Source organism: Euwallacea fornicatus, unplaced genomic scaffold (assembly GCF_040115645.1).
Source record: "Euwallacea fornicatus isolate EFF26 unplaced genomic scaffold, ASM4011564v1 scaffold_109, whole genome shotgun sequence".
Lineage (NCBI taxonomy): Eukaryota > Metazoa > Arthropoda > Insecta > Coleoptera > Curculionidae > Euwallacea > Euwallacea fornicatus.
The window spans coordinates 33,576-60,454 of record NW_027096077.1 but is presented as its reverse complement, the minus strand read 5'-3'; the positions used below and the strand labels follow the sequence as shown (position 1 = coordinate 60,454).

General features: G+C 37.6%; 1 protein-coding gene and 1 long non-coding RNA gene across 3 annotated transcripts in view; one reads left to right on the top strand and one right to left on the bottom strand.

Annotated features, from left to right (window-relative positions):
* The first annotated feature begins 262 nt into the window (after positions 1–262).
* LOC136350086 (eukaryotic translation initiation factor 5B-like) lies at positions 263–5,408 on the top strand. The gene is made up of 8 exons (XM_066301606.1): positions 263–320; positions 572–692; positions 740–1,073; positions 2,319–2,337; positions 2,608–3,067; positions 3,155–3,383; positions 3,903–4,030; positions 4,412–5,408. Exons 1-8 carry the CDS (start codon positions 263–265, stop codon positions 5,406–5,408), a joined length of 2,346 nt encoding a protein of 781 aa, XP_066157703.1.
* A 1,494-nt stretch (positions 5,409–6,902) lies between these two features.
* LOC136350084 (uncharacterized) overlaps positions 6,903–26,879 on the bottom strand; it is a 37,666-nt gene continuing 17,689 nt past the window's right edge. For both annotated transcript variants that reach the window (XR_010734063.1, XR_010734062.1), the window contains one exon: positions 6,903–18,837. This is a non-coding gene — a long non-coding RNA (uncharacterized lncRNA). The remainder of the gene's footprint in view (positions 18,838–26,879) is intronic.

Sequence of the window (26,879 nt, the reverse complement as noted above, 5' to 3'; positions counted from 1 at the left end):
AAGAAACAAATCAAGATTGGCAAGGGTAAAACTTTATCCTATGATAAATGGAACGTCCAAATTGCTGCTCAAAAATAAAATCACGCTCGTCAAAACCATTATACCACCATAGCTAACATATGCATCGTCAGCATGGGGATATGCAGCCAAACCGTATTTAAAAAAACTTCAGGCAGTAAAAAATATTGTCTTGAGAACAGCTTTAAATACGCCATGGTATAATAGCAACAAAGCTATTAAAATGGATCTAAAATACCAAACAATGACCTTCGTCATATACACTTGTGGACAAAAGTTTGGAAACCCCGATAAAGATGTTGGTAAATGTCAATTATTCATTTAATAACTTGAGAATATTGCCAATAAGCATTTTTCAATTCTTTATTGTTTAATCACCAATACGAAAATATGAGACTCGCATAGACAAATTTGTTTATAGCTAAGAAATAATAAACAATTCAAAAAAATGCATTTTTATCGCAGGACAAAAGTTTGGAAACCTTATCTTAGTTCGGAAATATTTGAATATTTTAAGCAGTTAGTTTTATCAGTATAATATTGAACACTTTAGAAATGGCAAGAACGAACGAAATCCCAATTATCATTAGAGAGCAAATAGTGAAATTAAAAGTGGAAGAAGTTATAGAAAAATATCGAAGATTGTGTAGCTTCCGGAAGGAACAATTTCTAAAGTAATTTCTAAATCTAAAAGATTAGGAACAACTGTGGATCGCCCTAGATGTGGAAGACCAAGATCTACTAATGCTCACGTGGATAGAATTATTAAGAGAATTGCGCAAGCAAACCCACGTAAGACCGCCAATGACATCCATCAAGAACTAATACTGTCTAACATTCATAATGTGTCCATAAAAACTGTCCAACGTCGACTGAGGGAAATGGGACTTTTGGAAGAAGACCTGTTAAAAAACCACTTATATCAAAAAAAAAATAAGAAGGACCGTTTATCGTTCGCTAAAGAATATATTACGTGGTCTATTCAAAAGTGGAATTGTGTATTGTGGAGTGATGAAAGTAAATTCAATTTGTTTGGTAATGATGGGAAAGGATATGTAAGACTTCCTGTTGGAAAAAGGTTCGATAAAAAGTACCAGTTACCAACAGTAAAGCATGGAAGAGGAAACATTATGGTTTGGGGATGTTTTTCTCGCTCTGGTGTTGGCCCATTAGTAAGAATTATGGACAAAATGGACCGCTTCTCTTATGGGAGTATCTTACAGAACCATATGCTTCCTTACGCTGAATGGAACATGCCATTAAGATGGTGGTTCCAACAGGATAATGACCCTAAGCATGCTTCTAAACACATTAAACAATTGTTGGAAGCAAATGATGTCACCCAATTAAAGTGGCCGAGCCAGTCGCCTAATTTAAATCCCATAGAACATCTATGGGATTACTTAAAACGCAAAATTTATGATTGTGCCATATCGAATAAGGAATATTTGTGAAATACATTAAAGTGTGAGTGGGAACGCATTCCAGTTAACGTTTGTGAAAAGTTAGTAGATTCGATTAATTCTAGATGTGCTGCAGTTATTCAGGCAAAAGGATATGCAACAAATTATTAAATTAAAAAAATGGCATTTAAAACAATTCAAAGAGATTTTGTGTAAGGTTTCCAAAATTTTGTCCTGCGATAAAAATGCATTTTTTTGAATTGTTTATTATTTCTTAGCTATAAACAAATTTGTCGATGCGAGTCTCATATTTTCGTATTGGTGATTAAACAATAAAGAATTTAAAAATGCTTATTAGCAATATTCTCAAGTTATTAAATGAATAATTGACATTTACCAACATCTTTATCGGGGTTTCCAAACTTTTGTCCACAAGTGTAGGACCATGCAGCGAAGATACTCAAGGAAATCGAAGACCACTCGAACGAGCTAATTAGAACGGTAACGGACTATAGTATGGAAATTAACATTCCGCACAAACGACCCAAATATCAATTGTTTGACAATGGATAAAGGAATACAATCCAACTGCATCGGATAAACGAGCCAAAAGACAAATTCCAACGGAACAAGCCGACAAACAAAGGAAGCGTACAATAGGACAATAAATACGGCAATAAAACCCTCGTCGGCGGGGCAACAAAAACCAAAATCCTCGGGAATAACACGGAATTCTCGTAAAAGATACGCAAAGGGACTAATTAAGATTACAGAGCAAAGACCGGAGATACCGTTTGACTCTGATAATTAAACGACCCCAAACAAAAGCGACCCAAAAAACGCGATTTAGAATTTTCGATTTCACTCTATATTCTCTGAAATTACGAGGTTTTTTAGTGGGTGGAACCTCACACAGGTTAGTTGTACGGGCACCAGTATCGTCTTCCGGCAAGATTTTGTATCCCTGTGGTCGCTTCCCCCAAACAAAAAAAAAGGAATGCCAAAATCCAAGAAGGATCGAGGAATGGATTTCCTAAAAAAGGAGGGGATCTCAGAGGCAGAAGAGACCATGAGATACGACGAAATAAAGAAGAACCCAGAGGCCTTGCTGTTATTGAACAAACATTTGTTCGATGCCAATAAGGCATTGAGCAAGCGGATGGAGCAGCTAGAAAAATTGCTCCAGGACCAGTCCGAGATGCTAAAAAGAATCAAGGAGTCGGTCCAAAACAACGAGGGCGGAAGGAGAAAAAAGAAAAAAGAAGGACCATCCAAAAGAAAGAAGAATCAGAAGAAGACGAGAATGAGGACATGGAAAAGGAGTTGGATTTCAAGAAAATCCTACAAAAACAAGTGAAGAAGAAACAAAAACAAAACAAGGTAAGCGCTAGTAGAGTGGCTGACGCCATACCAAGCGCGAGGAAGTTAGACGGCATAAGAATCAGACCGAATAGACTGAACGACACCACCCCCAGCCCAAATAAATCGAACGGCACCGAAGCCGGCCCAAGTGGACTAGCTGACACCACCCCAGGACCAAATAGACTGGACAGCATCAGCCAAAACCAAAGCCAGACTAACAAAGCCCAGAGGATCCCGCCAATTGTTATCAACAATGCTAATAATTGGACGACTAGGCGCAATAGGTTGAGGACCAGGAAAATAGGCTACAACAAGGCCAAAATAGCTGGTCAAGGAGTGGCTATAACCACTTATTGAGCCAAAGACTACAGGGCTTTGGCTAGGCTCCTCAAAGAGGAGAAAAAAGAACTTCACACGTTCTCATTACCCGAGGACAAGAAAGTGAGAGCTGTAGTAGGACGTATTTCCGAAAGTTTAACAGAGGAAGAAACCTTAGAAGAGCTAAAAGGACAAGGAATCAACCCCATCTCAGTACAGCGTATGAAGAGCCGAAAGGACAAAAAAGCGCTACCACTTGTACTTGTACAAGTCACCATTCAGGTGATAGATTTGTGTGTTTGCTTAATCACCATTAGGCTAATTATTTTCGTTTTCGTTCTCTTTCATTTTTGTTCAATAAAGTCAGTCATCTCTAAGCTTTGATACCGTACATTAGTTTAATAAACATCTTATTAAAACGTTACGAAGGATTTTTCTTTAATGTAATGCAAGAAACATTCGCTTCTGAACCAAATTGTAATGCAGTCAAACACAAAAACCTAAAAGCACCCATTCAATTATAACACTAATTACACAACACCAATCAAAATATATTTTGTACCACGCGTAACGGTTGAAAGAGAAGGGTTGAGAAAGAGAAATTGTATGAAAAGAAGGGAAAAATGAACTATCACAATCGAACACACACACGCACATGTCCGTGCACAGATGCACATATATACATAGATATATGTGTATTTGTGCGTATGTGCATAGGCACAAAAAAACTCATAGAGGTGTAAGAGTGCAAGACTGCATTGTCACCAGTAAAAAACGACCAGCATCGATTGAACTCTTCAGTTGCGATTGTGCCATGCTAGTGGAAAGACGCGTCACGAGAGCGAAATCGGACACCAGACATCGCAAATGGCGAGAAAAATTCAAACGTTCAAGAAACGAGACGACGACGAAAAACCAAAACTTTCGAGGTGAGGCAACTAGAGTGCCGAAACCTTGAGGAATTGGGGACACTTGTGTTTTCAAAACACAAATAGTCGAAGGAAACAAAGGTCAGACGGTCTAGCATCGAGACGACAGAGCATCCGAAACCTTGGAGGCGAGGCAACTAGAGTGCCAAACCCCAGGAGATTGGGGATTTTCGTGTTTTTCTAAACACAAAAAACTTTAGGGAAAAATAAGATTCCACAAAAGAATCAAGGAAAAAGTCAAACGGTCATACGAGCGAGCGGCGTGCTGAAACCTTGGAGGCGAGCCACCTAGAGTGACAAATACTAGGGTTTTTGGCGATTCGAGTGTTTCTTTTAGTAAAACATCGAATTTCTTTCGGATTTTAATCCTTTTAATTTCAGTTTAGGGGAAATTAGAAGGTTGGAAAAAGAAGAAGGAAAGACAAGTTCCAGTCACAAGATGGCGGAACTTGGAGGAAAAATTAGTGGAAACACTGAAATGGCGCTATCCATAGAGGAATACTGCCATAATCCAGAGATGCTGTTCGAGATGAATCAGCATCTATACCAGAAGAACCTTCCACAGAGCAAGGAAATCAACGAATTTAAAGAGACAAACCAAAGACTATTAACAGCTCTGAAAAAGATGGAAGCCAGGCTCGACAAATTGGAGAACAGCAGCGCGGAGGAAAAAGAAACAAAAAGGAAAAAGAAGACACTTAAAGAGATCGACTCGGAAAGAGAAACCGAGCAATCGGATGAAGAAATGAACACAGTGGATTTGAGACAGATCCAAAACGAGCAAAGGAAAGAAAGGAAAGCTGAAATTGAAAAGAGGGGAAAAGAAGAAAAAGAAAGACAAAAACCAAAAGAAAAAGTAGATCAAATTCTACAAGTAAAAATAAATAAAATACCCCCGATAATAATAAATAAAGCCAGCGACTGGACGACGGTCTGCAATAGACTAAAGACCAAAAAGATAGCCTATAATAAGGCGAAGATGACGGGAAAGGGGGTAGCAATAACCCCAATCTCAGCGGAGGACTACCGAGCGATGACCCGGTTCCTCAAAGAAGAAAACAAGGAATTTCATACGTACAGTTTGCCCGAAGACAAAAAAGTCAGGGCAGTAATCGGACTTCTTCCTGAAAACGTCACAGAAGAAGAAGTCCAAAGAGACCTATCCGGACAAGGGATCGAAACTTTTTCGGTCCAAAGGATGAGAAGCCGAGTGGATAAAAGAACTTTGCCCCTGATGTTGGTTCAAATGGAACCAAAAGACAAGGAAAAGATTTTCAACTTAACGAGATGCTGCGACCTCAGCGTGAGAGTTGAGGCACAAAGGATGCAACCAGGACCAAACCAGTGCCACCGATGTCAAAAATTCGGGCACTCCTAACGTTTTTGCACGGCCCAGCCGAAATGTGTGAAGTGTGGAGAAGGGCACCTCACTGAGAAATGCCAAAAGGCAAAAACAGTCCCGCCAAAATGTGCCAACTGTGGAGGGCCACACCCGGCCAGTTACAGAGGATGCAAAAACGTTCCTCAACTAAGGTAAAACACTCAGTAGCTGACACGTCTCCAATAGTTGACAGTTTTACCAAAATCTTGATAAAATAAGAGTTTGTTTGCAATAAACTTCACTCAAACGTTCCTATAAGATAACTTTCTCCATCTGTTACCCAATGTACAATTGTAGCCTTGACAGTACTTTTCCCGCCAAAATGGTGCCATGTTGTATTAACAGGTGCCTGCCGTTGTGAATTTAAATACTGTTTTTTAGTAAATGTGGTAAGAAACCTTTAGTGAAAAAGTTATGGTAGCCAAGGTATATATCATATTTTTATGATAAGTGAAATTCAGGTTATAGTAGAAAGTGAAAGTGACTGTTTGCTGTATTTGTTTACCTTTAATTTCTTTGAGGTTGGGTTTTCAGGAGGTTGTCAAGTATTGGTTCCAAAATATAATGTGGCTCCAAAAGCTGACAGAGGTGTCAACTTTTGGTGTTTAATATGTCAACTTTTGATCCTTTCAGGTCTTAAAGGTGGGAAAAATGGCTTTTCCAAAGAAAAAAACTCTTAAAAACTACGCAGAAAAAAGTATGCTTTCAGCATTAGAAGATTGTGACAGGGGATTATCGGTAGTTGCATCGGCAAAGAAACATGGTGTACCCAGAATTACTTTACTTTATAAAACAAATGGAAAACATCCCAGAACTTCCAAAATGGGCCCAAAATCCTACCTCAACAAAGAGGAGGAAGGAATTCTTTGTGAATGGATAATTAATACTGCCAAGGCAGGGTTTCCGATTAGCAAAAATCAGCTATTAGACAGCGTGCAACAACTCATCAGAGAACTGAAGCGGCCAACCCCTTTTAAAAACGACCGTCCAGGCAAAAAATGGTGTGCACTTTTTTTAAAAAGAAATCCCCAAATTTCTCTAAGAACGCCACAAAATCTAACAAACTCCAGAGCTTCCGTCACTCAAGAACAGCTTGGTGCTTGGTTTCAAGAGGTTTTTGAATATTTGCAGAATTCCAACCTCGACAATATTCTCAGTTACCCTGCACGAGTTTTTAATTGTGATGAAGCAGCCTTTTTCCTTAATCCCAAGGGGGACAAAGTGTTTACAAAAAAAGGAGAGAAAAATGTATACCAAGTTGTTAATAATGATGAAAAAGAATGCTTAACAGTTCTTGTCACCGGAAATGCTGCCGGAGATATGCCCCCGCCTATGATTTTATTTAGGTATGAACGAATTCCTAAAGACGTTGCCTTCAGTGTCCCAGAATCATGGGGTATTGGAAAATCAGACTCAGGGTGGATGACGGGGGAGACCTTTTACGAGTTCATAGCAAATATATTTTACCCATGGCTTATAGAAAAACAAATCGAGTTGCCAGTAATTTTATTTATAGACGGTCATGCATCGCACCTTACACTTTATACTAGTCGTTTTTGTGAACAAAATGGGATAATTTTAATAGCCCTCTGCCCAAACGCGACGCATTTAATACAGCCTATGGACGTAGCTGTATTCAAAACACTGAAGGGTGGTTGGAGAGAAAACACCAAAAGATTTCGGCTGGGACGAAGTCATAATTCATATATAAAAAAGAGTGATTTTGCAAACCTTTTGAAATTTACTATAAACGAAAGGCTCCATCCTACTATCCTGAAAAATGGTTTCAGGAAATGTGGTCTATATCCATGGAACCCTCAAGAAGTGCAGTTGAAAAAAGATTCCGGTATAAGAGATAATGGAAAAAAAGAAGATATTGTAGAATTTAAAAAATTTGAAGAAGGAATGAGGTTTTTGGAAACCCAAATAGATAAAGAGAAAATTAATAAGTTTAGAAAAATGGAAAGATGGGAAGGTGCAGTAGAGGACAAATCTCTTTTTCAATTTTATAAAAAAATTGAAGAGAAAGTAAAAAACTTGAGGAAAAAAGCATGGGGAACATCTGAGAAATAGTGTATGCGTCGACCAAGATGAAAACGACTCAGAGAATAGAGAAAATGAGAATTCAGTAGCAAAGGACAAATTATTAGAAATTGATACACAAAACGACAAACAATCATCGGCGATAATATATGTAAATAATGAACAACCGTCGACCTCTCAAGAAAAAACACCAATTAAAATAATTAGTAATATCTTAATACAAAGGACCAATGAAGAAATTATACCGTCTCCTTTTAAGAGAGCACTTATATGGCCAGAGTCGAAGTCGGCCAAAAAAAAGAGAACAACAAAAGAAAAAATTCCATCGGTAGTAACTTCCAAAGCATGGCAGGATTATCACGAATCAAAAGAGAGAAAGAAAAAAGAGGAAGAAGAACAAAAGATAAAAAAAAGCTGAAGAACGACAAAAAAAGAGAGAACTGCAGATCAAATTAAAAGAACAGAGAAAAAAAGAGAATAAAACAAAAGCTAAGAAACATTTATCGAAAAAACCAACCTATAGGTATAGTTTTTCATTAGATTCTGAAACGTCTAATTCCTGGAAATCTTCCGGAAGCAGCGATAAAATACAGGATGAAAATATGGATGAGAATAGCGATGAAGAAGAACAATTATTGGTTGATATTCGTAACCAGGGCAAGGTATTCAAGAAAAGCGATTATGTTTTAGTCGAGTTCCCTGGAAAAAAGCGACAGCATAGATATGTCTGTGTTATTCAAAAACTGTTGTCAGAAAACGAAGCAGAAGTTGTCGCAATGAAACAATGTGAAAATACAGAGTTCTTTAAACTAAATGAAGATGACGTGAGTATAATTTGTTTAAAACAAATAATAAAAAAACTTGTAATTCCAGATATGATTATATGTGGACATCGTTTAAAATATAAATTCAAAGAGGAATTATCTGTCGATGGCTAGTTTTTCTATGATCTCAGTGTAATCTTGATCTTACTCGATTCTACTTCTATATTTATAAAAATTATTTTGTGTTATTTGCTGATATACACCTATGTGCTTAATGTAATAATTACTTTCCAAAGTTAGATTAAAAAAGTTGTTTTGTTTCTTCAAATTATCTTAGTTATTTATGTTTTCTTACCAATTGTTGTTTATCAATATTTTACCAAAGAGTTGAGTTTTATTTTGCATATCAGCGGATATTTGTATTGAATGTGCTCTACCAAAGTTTGGTTATTAACTAACTTGCGTTTTTATGGTAATATAAATCATTTATTAGATATTCTAGATTTTCTCTCATATTTTCATCTGAAATAAAAGGTGTCAACCAATGGGTCTAAGATCGTTAGCTAATGGTATTAAAGAGAATCCTTATAAAATTTTGGGTTAAGTGCGTTCTAAAGTTTTTTAAAATTTATTTTACAATGACAAACATTAATAAATATTTGTATTTTACATACAGCTTTAAACTACTTAGTTTAAATTAATAAATAAAATAGTTTTGGCTGAAATGTCAGCTTTTGGTTCAAAATGTTGTCAAGAAATGGGTATAACCAAATTTTCATATGTCAGCTATTGGCTATTTACACTAATTTAAAAAATATATGATATTTTTCTAAGACTAATCAACAAAGGTATTTTTATGATAGTAAGGGATACAAAACACCATGAGACACATCAATATCATATTATTTTTCTTTAAAAAGTTGAATAAACCAATGAAAAATCATATTGTTTCTGAAATTTTCCTTAACTTGTCAGCTACTGGGTTCTTTACCTTACCGAAACCAAAAAAGGAAATGCAAAACAAACCAGCGATGAAGGAAGCTCCAACCCCGCCCCCATTCAAACCGGGAACTAGCTATGCTAGCGTAACAAGAAAGGAACCAAAACAAAAAACGCCGTCAACTACGATGGCGACGACGAAAAAAGAAGAGCCTATTGATTTTCAACAGGCTTTAAAACAGATGCAGATGATGTACTCAGCGATGAGTGCATTCTTCGCCAACCTCCCGAAGATCCAAGGCTGTTAAATATCAGCACAACAAAGAGTATCAGCACTGCAGATAATATCCTGGAATATAAACGGAATCAAAGGAAGAAAAGCAGAACTGCAGGAGCTGATACAACGGAAAAATCCAGATGTCGTAGCTATCCAAGAAACGAGGCTACGACCCACAGAACATTTTAAGATTCCGAGATACGAAACCCACAGGAAGGACAACGAAAACCAAAGAGAAACCGCACACGGAGGAACCGCACTTCTCGTCAGGGATAACATCCAGCACGCACAGCTGCCGCCGATAGAAACAGAGGAAACGGAAGCCATAGCAATCGAGGTAAATACCACCAGGGGTAAATTGAGAATTGCCTCTTGCTATCATCCACCGGCCAGACGACTCCGGCAAAACGACCTGGAACAAGTTCTCTTCGGGAGACAAAGAGGTCAACACGTGGCAATCGGAGATTTCAACGCGAAATCTACCGATTGGCACAGCAGAATCACGAACGGAAACGGCAGGCAGCTGAAATCGTTCCTACGAAGGAGAGAAGACGTGCAAGTACCGCAACAGAAGAGCCCATGCACACTGGAGGTGTGGGAATAAGCGATGTCTTGGATATTATGCTGGCAAGGGACCTAGACATGGAAGTGGAAATCGAGGTCCTACAGGAAGGATTTTCGGATCACGACCCGATCCGAATTCGACTAGAAAACGGACCGCCGACAGAGGACACCATCGAGTTCAGGAGGATTAACTGGGACTGTTCTGAAAATTTTTAGCGAAAGATCTATCTGCCATAAATGGAACAGAAAATACGGATGAAATCGAGGAGGCCATCTCGACCTTCAAAAGAGACATAAAAACGGCCCTAGACGCAAGCTCGAAAATCATCAGGAAACAAAGGATTCGGAATTGCATGGCGCAAATTCCAGAAAAAATCAAACGACTGATCCAACAAAGGAGACAGGCAAAGAAAAGGGCATTTAGGACAAATACATCGGCCGATAAAAATTCCTTAAATAGATTAAACAGGAGGGCAACAGTGGCCCAGCAGAAAATCAGGGAAAAACAGTGGCAGGAGCATTTGGAATCGCTGAACCCAGAAAATAAGAGCATGTGGAAAACGTTCAAAGCAATTAAAAGCAAGAGAAAACCGATTCCTCCCATCCATAGGGAATGAGAAATCGTGTACATCCCCAAAGAAAAAGCCAAGGCCTTTGCCGACAGCTTGGAAAAATAATTTTGGAAAAACGAAATTGACGACGACGATGCAAATTTCTGGAAAAAAGAAATAAACACACGTCTCAGATAGATGGAAAACATGGAGGATAACGAAGTCATCAGGCACGCAACGCCAAAGGAAGTAAACGAGATCACACGGCACCTGAAAACAAGAAAAGCACCAGGATACTATCAGATCAGCAACCAGATTCTCAAGAAATTGCCGGTACGAGGTAGTCGCATTGGTGAACATTGCGAAAGCGGTTCTGAGGCTACGGCACTTCCCGAAGAACTAGAAGAAGGCTGACATCATCCTGCTACCCAAACCAGAAAAGAATCACACGCCTCTATAGAAATGCAGACCGATAAGTCTTCTTCCATACAAGGGAAAAGTCGTGGAAAGAGTCATTTTGAGAAGATTGAGAAAATACGAAGAAGGGCTTAAAACCATCCCGCAAGAACAATTTGGGTTTAGAAAGCAACATTTGACAGAACTTCAGGTACTGACAATGGCGGAAAACATCACGAACAGCTTTAACAGGAAGCAGGCAGCAGGAACGGTACTGTTGGACGTCTCGAAGGCATTTGATAAAGTTTGGCACAAGGGTCTTCTGGTCAAGATGATTGACGCGGGATTCAAAATCTCGCTGATCAAAATCGTCGGATCGTTTCTTAGAAACAGGATACTCAGGACCAAATTGAACGAACAACATTCAACATATAGGGCAATAGAAGCGGGAATACCTCAAGGAGCGGTACTATCCCGGTTCCTGTACAATATCTAAGTATCCGATCTTCCCAAAATCAGACAAACCGAACTGAAACCATACGTCGACGATACGGCGATACTGGGAAGATCCTGGAACGGAACGCTGCTAGTCGGATATCTACAAGAAGAAATCCGATTATTACCTATGGTCCCGGACTATACGCTAAAGGAAAGGAAAGCTGACGCAAGAGGTCTTTTCATATAAATCGGATTCCTGTATATTGGATAATTAGTCTTTAGGTCGATAAATTTTGTGTGATTCTCGCAGTCGATATAATAAATGGATCGTTCGAGTTTCTTCATTTCATTTTCCTTTCTTTAAATAAAGTTTTTTAAAAACATAAGTTCGCGATAAAGGAACATAACTGACTCTTAGAAATTGATTTTCGAAATGGTAGACACCAATAAATGCAGAAAAGACCCAGGACATCGTATTTAGACGAGGAACGAAAATTAGAACCGAAAATCGAATAGTGCTCAAAAACGAACAGATACCGTGGGGCAACAAAGTCACGTACCTAAGCGTGGACATGGAGAAAAGGCTTACGTGAAAACAGTACCTAACGAAGACCAGAAAAAACGCAAAAACAACGAGGGCAATACTCTACCCGAAGATAAGGAAGAAGTCAAAACAGCTCTTGAGAAACAAGATCACGCTCATCAAAACAGTTATCCAACCACAGCTAACGTATGCATCAACGGCATGGGGTTATGCAGCCGGGACGCATCTGAAGAGTCTTCAAACAGTGGAAACATGGCTCTGAGTGCGCCTTGATACGTTAGCAATAAAATGATAAAGAAAGATCTCAATTACACATAAATGACGGACGTCATCAAAGACCATGTAATAAAGACTTTCAAAGCAACGGAAGAACATCCGAATGAGGTGATCAGGAAGGCCACGGACTACAGTCCGGAAAATGCCATACCGCACAAGAGACCAAGACATTAGTTGCTGGACAACGCATGATAAAAGGGAACTACTTACACAAGACCAAGAAGTCAAAAGATTTTTAAAATGAAAGATAAAATCCCAAAAGGCATCTCCTGCAATGATGGAAGAAAAAAGGCCGGATAGCCATTCTGGAACTTCGGACTTATCATTGCGAACCAACAATCAACAAAAAGACAGTCGACGAAGAAAGAAGCATCCAGAAAGGCAGAAGAAGGCGGAAGAACCCCCTGTCGGCGGGGTAATTTAAACCAAAGATTGGGAACTTTTCTGGACTGGAATCGACCGGCAACCGTGGGAAAGAATTTTCATTTGGTTTTTTTAGTGTGTCGCTGAACGGTGTTGAGAACCGAAAGGGAAAATGAACAATAAGAAAATCGTTAGGAAGAGGTTTTAACTTCTTTCATAAAAGCCGTCCCATTTTTTTCTGAGGTTTCTCACACACACGGCTGTTCATACGTGGTCATGTCGAAAAAAAGAGGCGAGTTAATTTTTATATATTTGATTTAGTGCTTCCTTTCGTCTATCTACGCTTGCTTTATTTTGCTTCGTTGACGTAGCGTGTAATGTAGCTTTCGTTAGATAGGGTGTACGTAGACATTTTTCCATTTTCCCGCCTTTCGAGACTTTCTCTAGATTTTTTTCTTGACTTATTTTTATACTATTTTTTCTAATTTTTTTTTACTTTTTTTTAGACTTTCTATTTTTTCTAACTTTTTTCAAGACTATTTTGTTAGAATTTTTTTTTCTATTATAGATTTTCTCGTCCTCAGGCAGAATGTGGGTAGGTTATTCCCTCTTTTCTTCATGGAGGAGTTTTTCCATAGTCCTGTAGTCATCTGCAGTGCTGGGAGTTACTGCAAACCCTTGCCCTATCATTTTTGCCATATTGTAAGCAATTTTCTTGGACTTCAATCTGTTGCAATCCGTGGTCCAGTCATTTGCATTTTTAATGACAATGGGCGGTATTTTCTTCCCAGCCTCGCCATTACCTAGTTGGTTGGTTCTTTGTAGATCCTTTTATGTGGAATGGCATCCTTCGGATTGTAGTCGATGGATGCCGTCGCTTGGAAGGTCTTTAATGCATATTCCTTTATGACGTCTGTCATTGTTTTGTATTTTAGATTTCTCTTTATCGTCTCGTTGCTAACGTACCATAGGACGTTTAGAGCCGTTCTCAGGGCAATATTTTCCACTGCTTGGAGACTCTTTAGATGTATCCTGGCAACATAATCCCATGGTGTTAATGCGTACGTTAGCTGTAGCTGAATGACGGTTTTAATGAGGGTGATCTTGCTCTTGAGAGGCAGTTTGGATTTTCTGTTTATCAATGGGTATAGCTTTACTCTAGCGACTTTGGCTCTCTGTCTTGTCTTTACTGCGTGTTGTTTCCACGTGAGCTTTTTGTCCATGTCTAATCCGAGGTAAGTGACTTTATCGTTCCACTCTATTTGCTTATTTTGGATTACCACTTTGCCTTCAATCTTAATTTTCTTTCTTTGTTTAAATATGATGGCCTGGCTCTTTTCGAGGTTGATGTTTATTTTCCATTTCGAAAATCATTTTTCCAGCGCTGTGATTTCATTCTGTGAGTACCTGATTAACAATTTTCCGTTCTAAGATCTTGTTAATATCGCTGTATCGTCTGCATATAGTACCAGTTCTGTTTGATTTGTTCTCGGTGGATCTGACACGTAGATGTTACACCAAAAAGGCGATAGTACTGCTCATTGAGGTACTCCCGCTTCTATGGTCCTGTAGGTTGAGTAACACTCGTTCGGTTTGATATGGAATTTCCTGTCGGCGAGGAAGGATCGAACCAGCTTGACAAGAGGGAGTCCTGAGTCGAACTGTCTCACCAGCAGTCCTCTGTGTCATACGCGGTCAAATGCCCTCGTAACATCCAACAGTACTGCTCCTATAGTTAGTCTTCAGTAGAAGCTGTCCGTCAAGAGCTCAACCATTCTCAGAACTTGAAGTTCGGTCGAGTGTTGTTCCCTGAAACCAAACTGTTCTGGTGGGATAATTTTGAGGCTTTCTTCCCACTCCTTCAGTCTCGTCAGTATAACCTTTTCCACGACCTTTCCCGTGAGTGTTAGTAGGCTGATCGGTCCATAATTCTTTGGGAAAAGATGGTTTTTCCCCGACTTCGGGAATAAGATTATATCCGCTTTCTTCCAGTTCGGCGGAAAATACCTTAGCCTAAGGACCGCATTTGTGATATTAATTAATGCGGTTATCCCTCGTGCTGGCAGTTCTTTGAGAGTCTGGTTTCCGATCTGGTCGCATCCCGGTGCTTTTCTCACTTTCAGATGTTCAGAATGCTTTTCAGTTCTTCCGGAGTAGTATTCCTAATGACTTCTTGTTCCTAGATTCTCTTTAAACTTAGGACGCGTCTGTCGACTTCTTTTTCCCAGCTTTTTGCGCAGTCATCCTTGGTATCATTTTCCCTGAGCTGTTTTTCCAGGCAATCCTCAAATGCCTGTGTTTTGTCTTGAGATGTATACATTATTCCTCGTTTCCCGTTGATGGGGGGAATCGTTTTTTTTTGCCTTGATTACCTTGAGAGTTTTCCACATGCTCCTATCTTCTGAGTCAAGGGATTCCAGGTGCTCCTGCCACTGTTGTTTCCTGTGTTCTGGCAGTGCCGTCTCGACTCTCCTATTTAGCTGATTCAGGGCGTTTTTATAAGCCGGGTGATTTGTCCTAAATGCCTTTTTCTGAGCTTGGCTTCTTAACTGAATCAGCTGTTTAGTTTCCTCCGGGATTCCTCCTAGGTAGTTTCTTTGTTATTTTCGTATTGGCTTTCATCGCTGTTTTAATGACCGTTTCTAGTGTTGAAACGGCATCGTCTAATACGACGTTACTTTCCAATCTGCCGATGACAGATAGGTTGTTTTGCAACGTTGTCTTGAACAGCTTCCAATTCGTAATTTTAGTGATAACTGTATTTTCAATTGACATTCCGTTTTTTAGAATCATTCGTATTGGATTGTGACCTGAAGATTCCTGGTTAATGACGTCGATTTCTACTTCCATGTTTAGATCTCTGGTAATCATGAAGTCCAGCAGATCGTTTCTTCCCACATTTGAAATGTGAGTGGATTTTTCGGTTGCCATGACATTGCTATCTCTTCTTTTTTCCAGGAGCTTTTTTAGTTACTTGCCATTTACATTGGCTGTTTTGCTATTCTAATCTTAGGATTTTGTATTAAAATCCCCGATTGCTATGTGCTGTCCTCTTTGCCTTTTAAAGAATGCTTTGTTCAGATTATTTTTCAGAGAACCTGATGCTGCTGGTGATTGATAACAAGAATATAAACCTCAATTTGTATCTGTCGGTGTTGATCTATTGCTGCAGCGTCCATGACTTCCGTCTGAATTGGAGGCAACTGAACGTGCAGGATGCTATTTTTAACCAGTAGTGCAGATCCTCGTCTCCCCGACCCCCGGATTGTCGTTACCTTTTTATGAGTTTGATGACCTGGGGTTCCGAAGTTGTCGGGTTAACGGAGCTTAGTTTCTTGTACGGCAGCTATGTCGATGTTCAGGCTTTCTAGTAATGTTCGTAGTTCTGATTTGCGCCCATTAATACCATTGATTTTCCATGATATTATCTACAGTGCTGTAAGTTGCGGGCGTAGAGCCATTCACTTTGTAACTTAGGGAAATTGGTGAAAATGTACTCATGGTAGAGTACATTATTTGCATTTGCTTGAGATCCTGTTGAAAATCAGCAGCCACTTGTTTGACTGCTGGATTCTTTACGCCGAGTTTGGCTACTCCTGCGTAACTTGTTCCAGGTTTGAATGTTGACCGGGGAGGGACGGCTTTCATTGTTTTCTTCGCCTCTTGTTTCTCCGGCTTTTTCAGTTCCTTTGACTTTTATAGAACCTCTTTGCAGCCTTTGTAACTAGCTGGGTAGGGTCTTCCGCAGTTGACGTATTTGGCAGGTACGTTCTTGGCTTTTTTGCAATCGTCACTGTGGTGGTTTTCGCCACACTTTATGCACATTGCAGCCGCGGTGCAGAATATTTGTGAATGCCCGCATTTTTGGCATCTGTGGCACTGAGTAGGTCCTTTTGGCTACCTCCGTGCCTCCACTATCACGCTGAAGTCGCAACAGTGTTTTATTGCGAAAATATTTTCTTTATCTTTTTCGTTTACTTGAATGAGTACTGGGCAAAGATCTGTTTGGCGACCCGACTCCTTTCCTTTACACGGAGAAGGGGACTATTCTTTGTTGCGCGAGGTCCTTTTTGACTTTTTTCTCCGTAACATTGGTCGAAAAAAGTCCTATTACGGCTCTCACCTTTTTGTCTTCTGACAAGATGTATTGTGCGGAACTCCTTTTTCTCGTCCCTCAACAGCTTTGCCATCGTCCTGTAGTCTTCTACTGTGTTGAGCGTGATCGTCATTCCATTTCCCGACATTTTGGCTTTGTTGTGGCCAATATTTTTTGTTCTGAATTTGTTACAGACTACAGTCCAATCTTGTGAGTTATTAATTACAATTGGTGAGACTTTTCGTTGTTCCTGTTGCTCGGTTTTTATTGAGTCAACAACCTTACTTGGTCCTGGGGCATCTCGGTTTATAACTTCCTGCAGTCTTCTTCTCCTTCTTCTGCTCCCTTTAGATCCGTCTCAGATCCACTTCCTCCATTTCCTCGCCTTCGGTATTCAGCTGCTCTTGCGGCGGTCCCTCCTCCCGCTGGTTTTGAGGTGTCCTGTCCTGGTTACCTTTTTCTTCTTCCTCTTGATTTCCTCGCTGTCATTGTTGTCAATGCTAATTTTAATGCTTCTTAGCATCTCGGTTTACTGTTCCATCGTGGCAGATTATTTCTTCAACATGGCCTTTACCTCCTCGACATAGCAGTGCTGAAGTGCTAAAGGTTTTGGGTGTACTAGCATTTAAACCTATAGTTTTGGCAGATTTTGCGAAAAATGCACTCATTGCTGAGTACATCATCTGCATTTGCTCTAGAGCTCGATATAAATAAATAGGCTCTTCTTTCTTCGTCGTCTTGGGTTGGGTTTCAGTTTATGCTGCTCCAGCATAACTGGTTCCTGGTTTGAAAGGGGGCGGAACTGGAACCACTTTCATTTGTTTTTTAGGTGTCGCTTTTTTTGATTTGGGGGGTTGGAAAGCGTTCTTGCATCCCCTGCAGCTTGTTGGGTGTGGTCCACCACAATTTTATATTGTTCTGTTAGATGGGTCTCTCCACATTTCACGTACTTTGATGCGGCCGTGCGATATCGCTGCGACTGCCGAATTTTTTGAAACGGTGGAATTGCGCCGGTCCGGATTGCTACCTTTGGGCTTCTACTCGAACACTCAGATCGGCAGCATCTTTGGACAGCGAAGAATTTGTCTTTGTCTTTGGGGTTTGTTGGATTTCTGGTAAAAATCAAACTTGTCCTAAAATTCAATAGTTTCATGTCCTCTAATATTTTACTTCTTTGAAGAGTCTAGTTTATTAGATTTATGACTCTACCTGCATTGTCCAGAAAGAAGTGTAAAAAGAAACACATGGCCGTGGTGATAAATCAGAGGGTGCCTAAAGTAGAGGTCCCTAATTGTAAAAGAATGGAAACTTAAAAATCCTTTGGATAGTCAGTTCTTGAGGAACTTTGATAGCGACAACACGGGCGTGCCTTCTGACTGCAATAAATAAAAGCAGCATAGAAGTATCTTGTGTGTGATTATTTTCTAAACCCCATATCCAATAGGGTTTATCTGGATCAACATCAATGGTAAAATCCTCGTGTCTACCCTGCTTCTCATTATTTGAACTGAGAAGGTTTGAATTTCCTGTTCAGCCAAGTCGGTTTTGACCTTTTTTTCGATCACGTTACGAGGAATCAGGCCTACTACTGCTCGGATTTTCCTATCCTCAAGCAGGATGTATGTGTGGAACCCCTTTTTGTCTTGTTTCAGGAGTCTTATCATGGCTCGGTAATCTTTCGCTGTGTTAGGAGGTATTGCCACCCCCTGTCCGATCATTTTTACCTTTCTGTAGACAATATTTTTGGACCGTAGCCTGTTGCAGACGGTGGTCCAATCATCGACATTGTTAATAATTATTGGAGAGATTTTCTTCCCGATCAGTTATCTATCTATTTCGTGTTGATACTGCTAATTTTATGCAGTCGCAGATCGATCTCAAATCCAGTTTCTGCATTTCTTCGCCCGTTTCAGCCGATCCAATTTTTCTTCAACTCGCTAAAGAGCCTCAAACAATCTACGGTTGCTTTTCGTCAGTTCTTTCACTATGTTTCGCAGCTCTTCAATTTTCCTATCTTTTGCTGCGTTATCGTCGTACAGATGCTGGTTCAACACCATTCGTGCGGCGGGGTTCCGTCGGCATTCTTAAGCTGTCTTAGTAACATCTTCCATGGCTCATTTGCTCTGAAATTCCGTCATCTTTTTTAGTCCTTTTCTTTTGCTTCTTTTTTTCCTTCTGAAATAAAAAATATTATTTTGTAAAAGAAAGAATATCTTTACACGATTCTGTATTTAAAAACACACGAATTTCCCGCTGTTTTGTTAATCTCAGGAGTTCAACCTCTAAATCGGCACAGCCCTTGACAAGGTCAAACTTGTACCAGCACAGACCTTGATGTCTGACGGACTGGTCGTGAATTACCGAAAATTTTATATTTTTTGTGCGTTTCGGAAGCTCCGCCCCCACTGAGTCAATTTACATCAATGGCGTCACAAAGCGTTTCAACAAAACTAGGACGACAAATTGAGCGCGACATTATTTACGTTTCGACCAGCCACCGTTTCCGTGTATCGTCGTTGTTGTTGTTGTTAATTAGTCGCGTTTATTATAGTTTGTAGTTTGCTTGTATAGGTATTTGTGCGCGTGTATGGGTATGTGTTTTGTGAAAATGTAATTTCTTGTTGTTGTTCTATCATTCTTACGGGAACAGAGAGAGACAGGTATATATTTGAATATCTGTTAGTATTAGTTCTATTTGAATAGTGTCTAGGAATTTATTCTTACCCGGCAATTAAGTTTGAGTTTCGAACAAACTTATTAAAAGAATATATATATATATACATTTATTATTACGATTTATACTCATTTTGAGCAACATCAATACTAGACTAAGGTAAAATTCGGAACCCCTTCTTTCTTTGTTTCAACTAATTTATATAAAAAAATATGCTTGTTATGCATGAGGGTTCTAGAATCTATGATTTCCTATATTACGTCGCAGTAAAGAGTAGTATTTTGTCTGATTGTAAGTTCTAGACAATAGTAAACACTACGCAGTTAAACTCTTTTTCATGTTTCGTAATATGGAAATAGTTATCATATAAATGGCATGGTTGACTCGTATTGTGTACGCAAGTTACGGAGGCGTATTGTAGACAATGATGTTTCTAGATTTCCTTTTCACACCAACTTTCAGTATTATTAGAAAAACTCTCTTTAAATATTAGAAACATCATGTGGCTTCAATTGAATGGAGCTCCATCTCATTATCATCGTGAAGTTCGGCAATTTTTAAATGTCAACTTGAAAAAAAGGTGTATTGGGAGAAATTGATTTCAAAATTTGCCCCCCTACCCCCGAACTTAACTCCTCTAGATTTGTTTATGTGGGGATACATAAAATGAATTGTCTACAATACGCCTCCGACAACTCCGCATGACATAAAAATACGTTTAAGAGACGCGTTTGACCCCGTAAATGTTGTCCAGAATTAGTAGTGGTTTTGAAAAAAGAATTGTAAGTGTCTGGAAAAATGGACGGTCGACATTTTGAACATTTGTTATAATTAGTTTGTTTTTGTTTTATGTTATAGTTGATACGTAATTTAGAACTTTGAACAGAAACAAACCAACTGGTGCAAAGAACAATTATATACTGTATTCTGTAAAAACGCGAAGACTTAGCTGTAAACGTCCTAGTACCATTCGATAAGCAACTAAACAGACATATTCTGGTAAGTTAAAAAATGTGGCATTGCGTTTAAACTAATGTAGTTATGACCACTTAAAATTTTTACTAGATTAATTTTCATTTTTGCACACCCTGTATAAGATAGCAAATTTATCATGATTGGGATACAAAATATTATCTATTGTTACACTACACTGCAAATTGCACTTACATAACTTAAATACTTCTTTTAAGTGTTTAAAACATGAAAATTATGTAAAATTTTGATAACATTTTAATTATTTAAAAAACCTTAAGTGTTAGGTACTGTAAATCTTATTAAAATACACACTTATTTTGAACGAAGAACTCAAAAATGTAATAATATACAAGGGGTTTCATTAAAAAAAACACAACTTTGATACTTTTAGGGCTTTAGGGACACCCTGTATAATATGAAAATAATTTTAAAAAGTAGTCATAATAGACCCTCATATAGTCCAAAGATAAAACTTTTTGAAAGCCTCGTGTTTTGGTCACAATATTCCATGCCGTATAGCATGAATACCCTTGTATAGTTCGATTAAGTGTACATTTCTTATGATTTAAATTTTTTTTTAATGTAAAAAGAATCGGAAAAATAGTGGGTCGTGTATACGTTTTCGTTCCAACTTTTTTTGGCGCTCGCCAATGGTACATTTGTTGTTTAACTATTGAAATTAGTTGTTCCTTTATTCGGATTTTTTCATTCTTGTAAAATTTAGATTTATAGCTTACTTCACAAAAAATATTTCAACTTATTGCCCCGCCATACACGGCTTCCATTTGCTATTTATGTCGAGACCGTAGTTCCAAAACACACATACGATTGTCATTTTAGCATTTGGTGTATGTTGAACTTACTATTCTCTCGATTTTCCATTTGAAAAGCAATCATTCTCGTGCCAATATCCAGATTGTTATGGACAATTTGTGAAATTTCTTCTTCGTGGTACATGTTCGACGTAAATAAAAACCGGAAATCACGTATTAGGGGCAATAAGCCAAAACATCTTCCAACGTACGGTGTAAATCAAAATTTTGCAAGAACGAAGAAATCCAAATAACGACACAGCTAATTCAAATAACTAAACAAACGAATCGTTGACGTGGGCAAAAAACAGTTGGGGGCGAAAAGTACATGCGACCCCCCATTTTACTATCGTTTCTGTAAATTTTTTTATCCAAACCATAGAAAATGTGCATCTAATCGAACTATACGCCACTGCAAAATTTAATTAAAATATTAAAATATCTTAAAAAACACCCAAGTTATTAACAATTTTTTAAACTAACTTCAACTGTATGATAAATATAAAAAACACTAAAGAAAAAGTGCCACAAGAAAAGTCTGATTATTTTCGTTAAGGAATCTTCGGTTATTGAATTAGCTTACTAATACGAGACACCCTGTATCTATAATGTATATACAGGGTGTCCCATTGAAAGCTGTGATTGAAGATTATTCAAAAGCGGTACATTGTATGAAGAAAAAAGTTGAAAAAAAGTTGTCTGGTAAAAAGTGGGGCGTGTCATGAAGATAGTGACTTTTAGTCAAAACGTCATTTTAAGGTAATTTCAAGTGCAACTATTTTTTTTTCAAATGGCAACCCCATATTTTTTTTTACTGATTCTTCTAAACTTTCAAAAAATGAATATCTTTTATTCGAACAATGTTTTTATTAGATATTTCGCTGCAGAGTTATCCTCGATTTTTGTCCAATTTTTGAAATACTACGTAAAGTAATGAATAGTCAAAATGTTTGCATTTTTGTTCTTAAAAAGTTTTGCAATACATATTCTGTTTAAAACTCATAACAATCCTTCTATCCAACAATAAAAAAAATGTATTTGGCAAATTAATTTAAAATCCCGATTTGAAAAACTTATGAAAGAAAATGTTCAAAAGAATGTTTTTCCTGCTCCAAACACGTATCAACTCTTATTCGAAAAAAATTGTTTGCAGTGCGCAAAATCTCCCCGTTCATCAATTCTTTTTTTTATGTCGTCTGCAGTTGTTGGTACTTCTGCATAAACTTTGTCATTAAAAAAAAAACCATAGGAAAAAATGTAATGAGGTCAAATCAGATGACCTAGGAGGCCAATTCACTAGGTCGCTCTATCAAATCTATTGATTTAGAAACAGTTCATAAAAAAACTCACGACACATTCTAAAAAAATAAGATGGATAGCCGTCATACTGATACCACATCACCCGTCTAATCGCAAGTGGAATGTTATCTAACAATTTCGGAAGTTTATTACGCAAGAAATTGCGGTACATTTCTCCATTCGAGTTTCCTTCAATGAAAAAAAATCCAAATATATATTTCCCGACAATATCGCACCATACATTTATTGATCATGGTCTTTAACGTTCAACTTCTTTAAGCCAGTGTAAATTTACAACACTCCAAAAATGCAATTATTGCGATTCACTGCAACATGGTTTGTGAATGAGGATCCGTCCGAAAACAAAACGTTACAGAAGAAATTGCGATTTTGATTTAATTAGTGCCTTGGCCACTTAAAAAAATTGATTCGATTTTCAAAATCAGTTCCATGAAGTTCCTGATGAAAAGAAATGTGGTAAGGATTAGTATTTATTCACCTTTACTCATATTTATTCATATTAATTGTTTGGATCCTTATCTATGATACTCCCGATTCTGTAGCAATTTGACGACAACTTACATAGAGATCGAAAGCAACAGCTGCAAAAACTGCCATTTGAGTGCCTTCATGTGTTGCACTTCGGGAGCAATTGTGTTTTCTGTTTTCAACGTCTTCGTTTCTTTGAAATTTTTAATGACACTGTTAAATTCGTCCAATAGAGAACTCTTTCATTTGGAAATCTTTCAGCATAAAGTTCTACTGCACCACTAACATTTCTTCCAGCCTCTCCATAAATAAAAGCCCTTTCTAATTTTTGATCCAAACTGTAGCAATCCATTCCAATTATTGAATTTTGAATAATTTCACACAAGACAATTAATTTGTCGAAAAAAAGAATATAGATTTCCTGTAGACCTTGTTATAAGGTAGATTCTAACAAGAGGAAATTTAAGATTTTTTTTTCGTAGATATATATATTTTTTATTGATTCGATAGAAGGATTTTTATCAGTTTTAAACGGAATATGAATTGCAAAACTTTATTTTAAAAAAGGCAATAATTTCGACTATCTCAAAAATTGGACAAAAATTAAGGATAACTCTGCAACAAAATGTCTAATAAAAAAATTGTTCAAATAAAAGATGTTTATTGTTTGAAAGTCTGCGAGGATCTGTTAAAAAATACAGGGTTGCCATTTGGAAAAAAAGTTGCCCTTGAAATGACCTTAAAATGACGTTTTGGCTAAAAGTCACCGTCTTCATGACATGTCTCCCTCTTTATCGGACAACTTTTATTTGAATTTTTTTTTCGTACAACGTATCGTTTTTCAGAAATTTTAAATCACAGCTTTAAATAGGGAATCCTGTATATATAGAGTATAGGCAAGTAGAAAATAAAGTACACCTGCATCTTCTTCATCAGATGGCGGAGGAAATTTATTCATACTTTCCATTGCCTCTGTTGAGAAATACAAGGAAAGAGCACTGCGAGTGAAAAGGATCGAAGAAAAGTTTTTTTAAGATTTTCCTCGACCAAGAAAGAAATCTACCCTCTGTCCGACGCATAAGACTAATGTGATAATTTTGTCTTACGTTCGGACCGTTTCTAACTAAAATTTGAAAGACACATGTAAAATACAAATTAAGAGCACGCGGAAATACACTACGGGTACGTGGAAAATCATTATGTAAAGGTACTCGAAATATAAACTACGTACACACAGAAAAACACAAAGTACGGTCACGTGACAAGAAGATACCGGTACCAGCCTGCCTACCCACTATAGGACGGACACACAGTTAATATATTAGCTTTTCTCTCTAATCGTATTCTATTCAATTTAAATTTGAAAATTCAACGCATTCAACATACAGGACGATCAAAAATCTATCCCTCGATATGGCACCTTTTTCATTTCAAGAGATGGAAAATCAGTTAAATGGACAAAATTTTCGATTTTAAATTGAAAACAATTCGAATACAAGGAAAAACTATTACGTTAATTGTGTGCGTTATATAGTGGACAGTCCGGCCTACAACAGTGTATCACTTCACACATATTTTTTCGTCGTATACACACAATATAATAATTTCGTTAAGCTAATTACGTTTTTACTAACTTGAAATATTAAACAAAATTATTTATTAATTAAATTACTACAAATATCTTAACAACGATAACTAACAACTGACTTCGATAATAATAATAGCAATAATGGCCCACATACATCCTTACCTCTCTATTTATAATAATATTAACATAGACTCAGCATTTATTCTGGATTCCGTGGATTCTCGCGTGATTGCTAACTACTCCGACATCAACATCGACTTGCGCCTAGAGTTCAGGATCGATTGACTCGTGTACAACGGCTGTTTACGTGAAACCGTTTCCACGTCAGTCTTCCACGGCCTCACTGAAGTATTTGCAACTACTATCAAAATCTGCAAAAACGGCAGCTCCAGACAGCCTCGCGACCAGCCCTTTTGCGCTCACCACCGCGACCCTCCTACTCGTCAAAACTTCATGACGATGCAGAGACTGAGTTGTCGCACGTGCCGCTGATGGTCGGGTATAAGCACGACGCTTATATATAAGATGTCCCAGAAATAATGGAACCAAGAGCAACAGCACGTTTCTGTCATCAAAATATTACGATCCAACGCAATTGTTGCATTCCGAAAGTTGATATTAAAAAATATACAGTATTAAAGTTAAAATTTTATTTTTGATTTTATTTCATATCTTCGGAGTCTTTTGACTTATGGTAATGAAATTTAGTATACGAGGGTTTTCGGACGTGATAAACAATCTAATGCTGTTGGTTTTATTGTAACTAATAGAGGGCGCCCTTGAAACTGCCTTGGTAAGTTAAAAACGCTTTAACTTTTTTTCTATGCAGCTCCAGTAGCCATGTTAATTAAAAATATTATTCTGTTTAATATTTGAAACAAAAAAGGTGTACCTATTAGTAGCCTCAAAATTTACATCACATTTATATCATTTACAATAGGAATTACGTACAGGCATCCTCTTTCCTTTTGCATGTCAAAATAATATTGTTTCGTGTTTTGATTGAACGGAAGCAAAGGGGAAACATTGTAATATAAGGTAATGTATGAGACTATATATTACAACTAAAAACCAATAGAAAAACAACACTCACAACCTAGACATACTAAACCCTCTTTGCTAAGCAAGACAAACAAAACAATCCCGCTTCCTTTTTCCTGCATCCAAACTGTTAGAACATTTCTAAACCTAAAATAATCCTACTCCTATTTTCATTAGAATTCATAAATTTAATTTCCAATGTAATATTTTTTTCTTTTTTTTTCTTTCGTAATTCATAATTTAACTTATAAGAATCCATAATTTAATTTATGTTAATGTTGTTCAAATATGAGTAAGTTTGAAAAAACTCTATGAAAAGTTGAAAATATTCTAAACGAGGGCAGAAAGACCTAACGGTCGTTAGCCTATTTCCTAGGAAGTAAAGATTATTATTAATATTATTATTATTAGACAGAATAATATTTTTAATTAATATGGTTACTGGAGCGGCATAGAAAAAAGTTAAAATCCTTTTAACTAACTAAAGCAGTTTCAAGGGAGCCCTTTATTAACGACAATAAAACCGACAGCATTAGATTGTTTATCGCGTCCAAAAACCCCCGTATACCAAATTTCATTGTCATATATCAAAAAATTCCGAAGATATGAAATAAAATCAAAAATAAAATTTTAACTTTAACACTCTATATATTTTTTAATATCAACTTTCGGAATGCAACAATTGCGTTGGATCGTAATATTCTGATGACAGAAACCTGCTGTTGCTTTTTGTTCCATTACTTCCGAGACGCCCTGTATAAATACATATGCAGTATCAGGTTTTAATTCGGATGTAGATATAAGGTGGTGTTTATATCTATCAAAGAAATCACATGTTACGAAGAAAGATTGTAAGTATTAGTTTATTAATGTGAAATGACAATATAGCGAAAGACAAAGCGCAGGCACAGTTTCTGAGTCGCTAGAGATCAACGGTAAGAAAAAGCTCCTATACATATTTTTCAACTCCCTTAAATATAAAAAAGCCTATGGTCATAAACCATGGGCGTACCCTGGCTAGGATGCCGCTAAGGCAATCTAAAATTGGTCATTTACCGCTAATTTCGCCAAACGGAATTGGAACTGCAATTCTAAGTCCGACCAAAATTTATTGTGGAGAAGTCCAATGTCGACAAAGTCTATTGGGAAGAATTTCAATATCGACGAGGAAAATGGTTGAGAATTCTTGTCTACCTACCACGGGCGTACTCTTAAGAGGATATCTATGAGTGCCCCTTCATTAATACAACTTAAAATTATTAACTATAATCTATAGCTATTTACAACCCTACACCTATATACAGAGTGAGTCTTAAGTAATAGGATACAGAGCAACGAT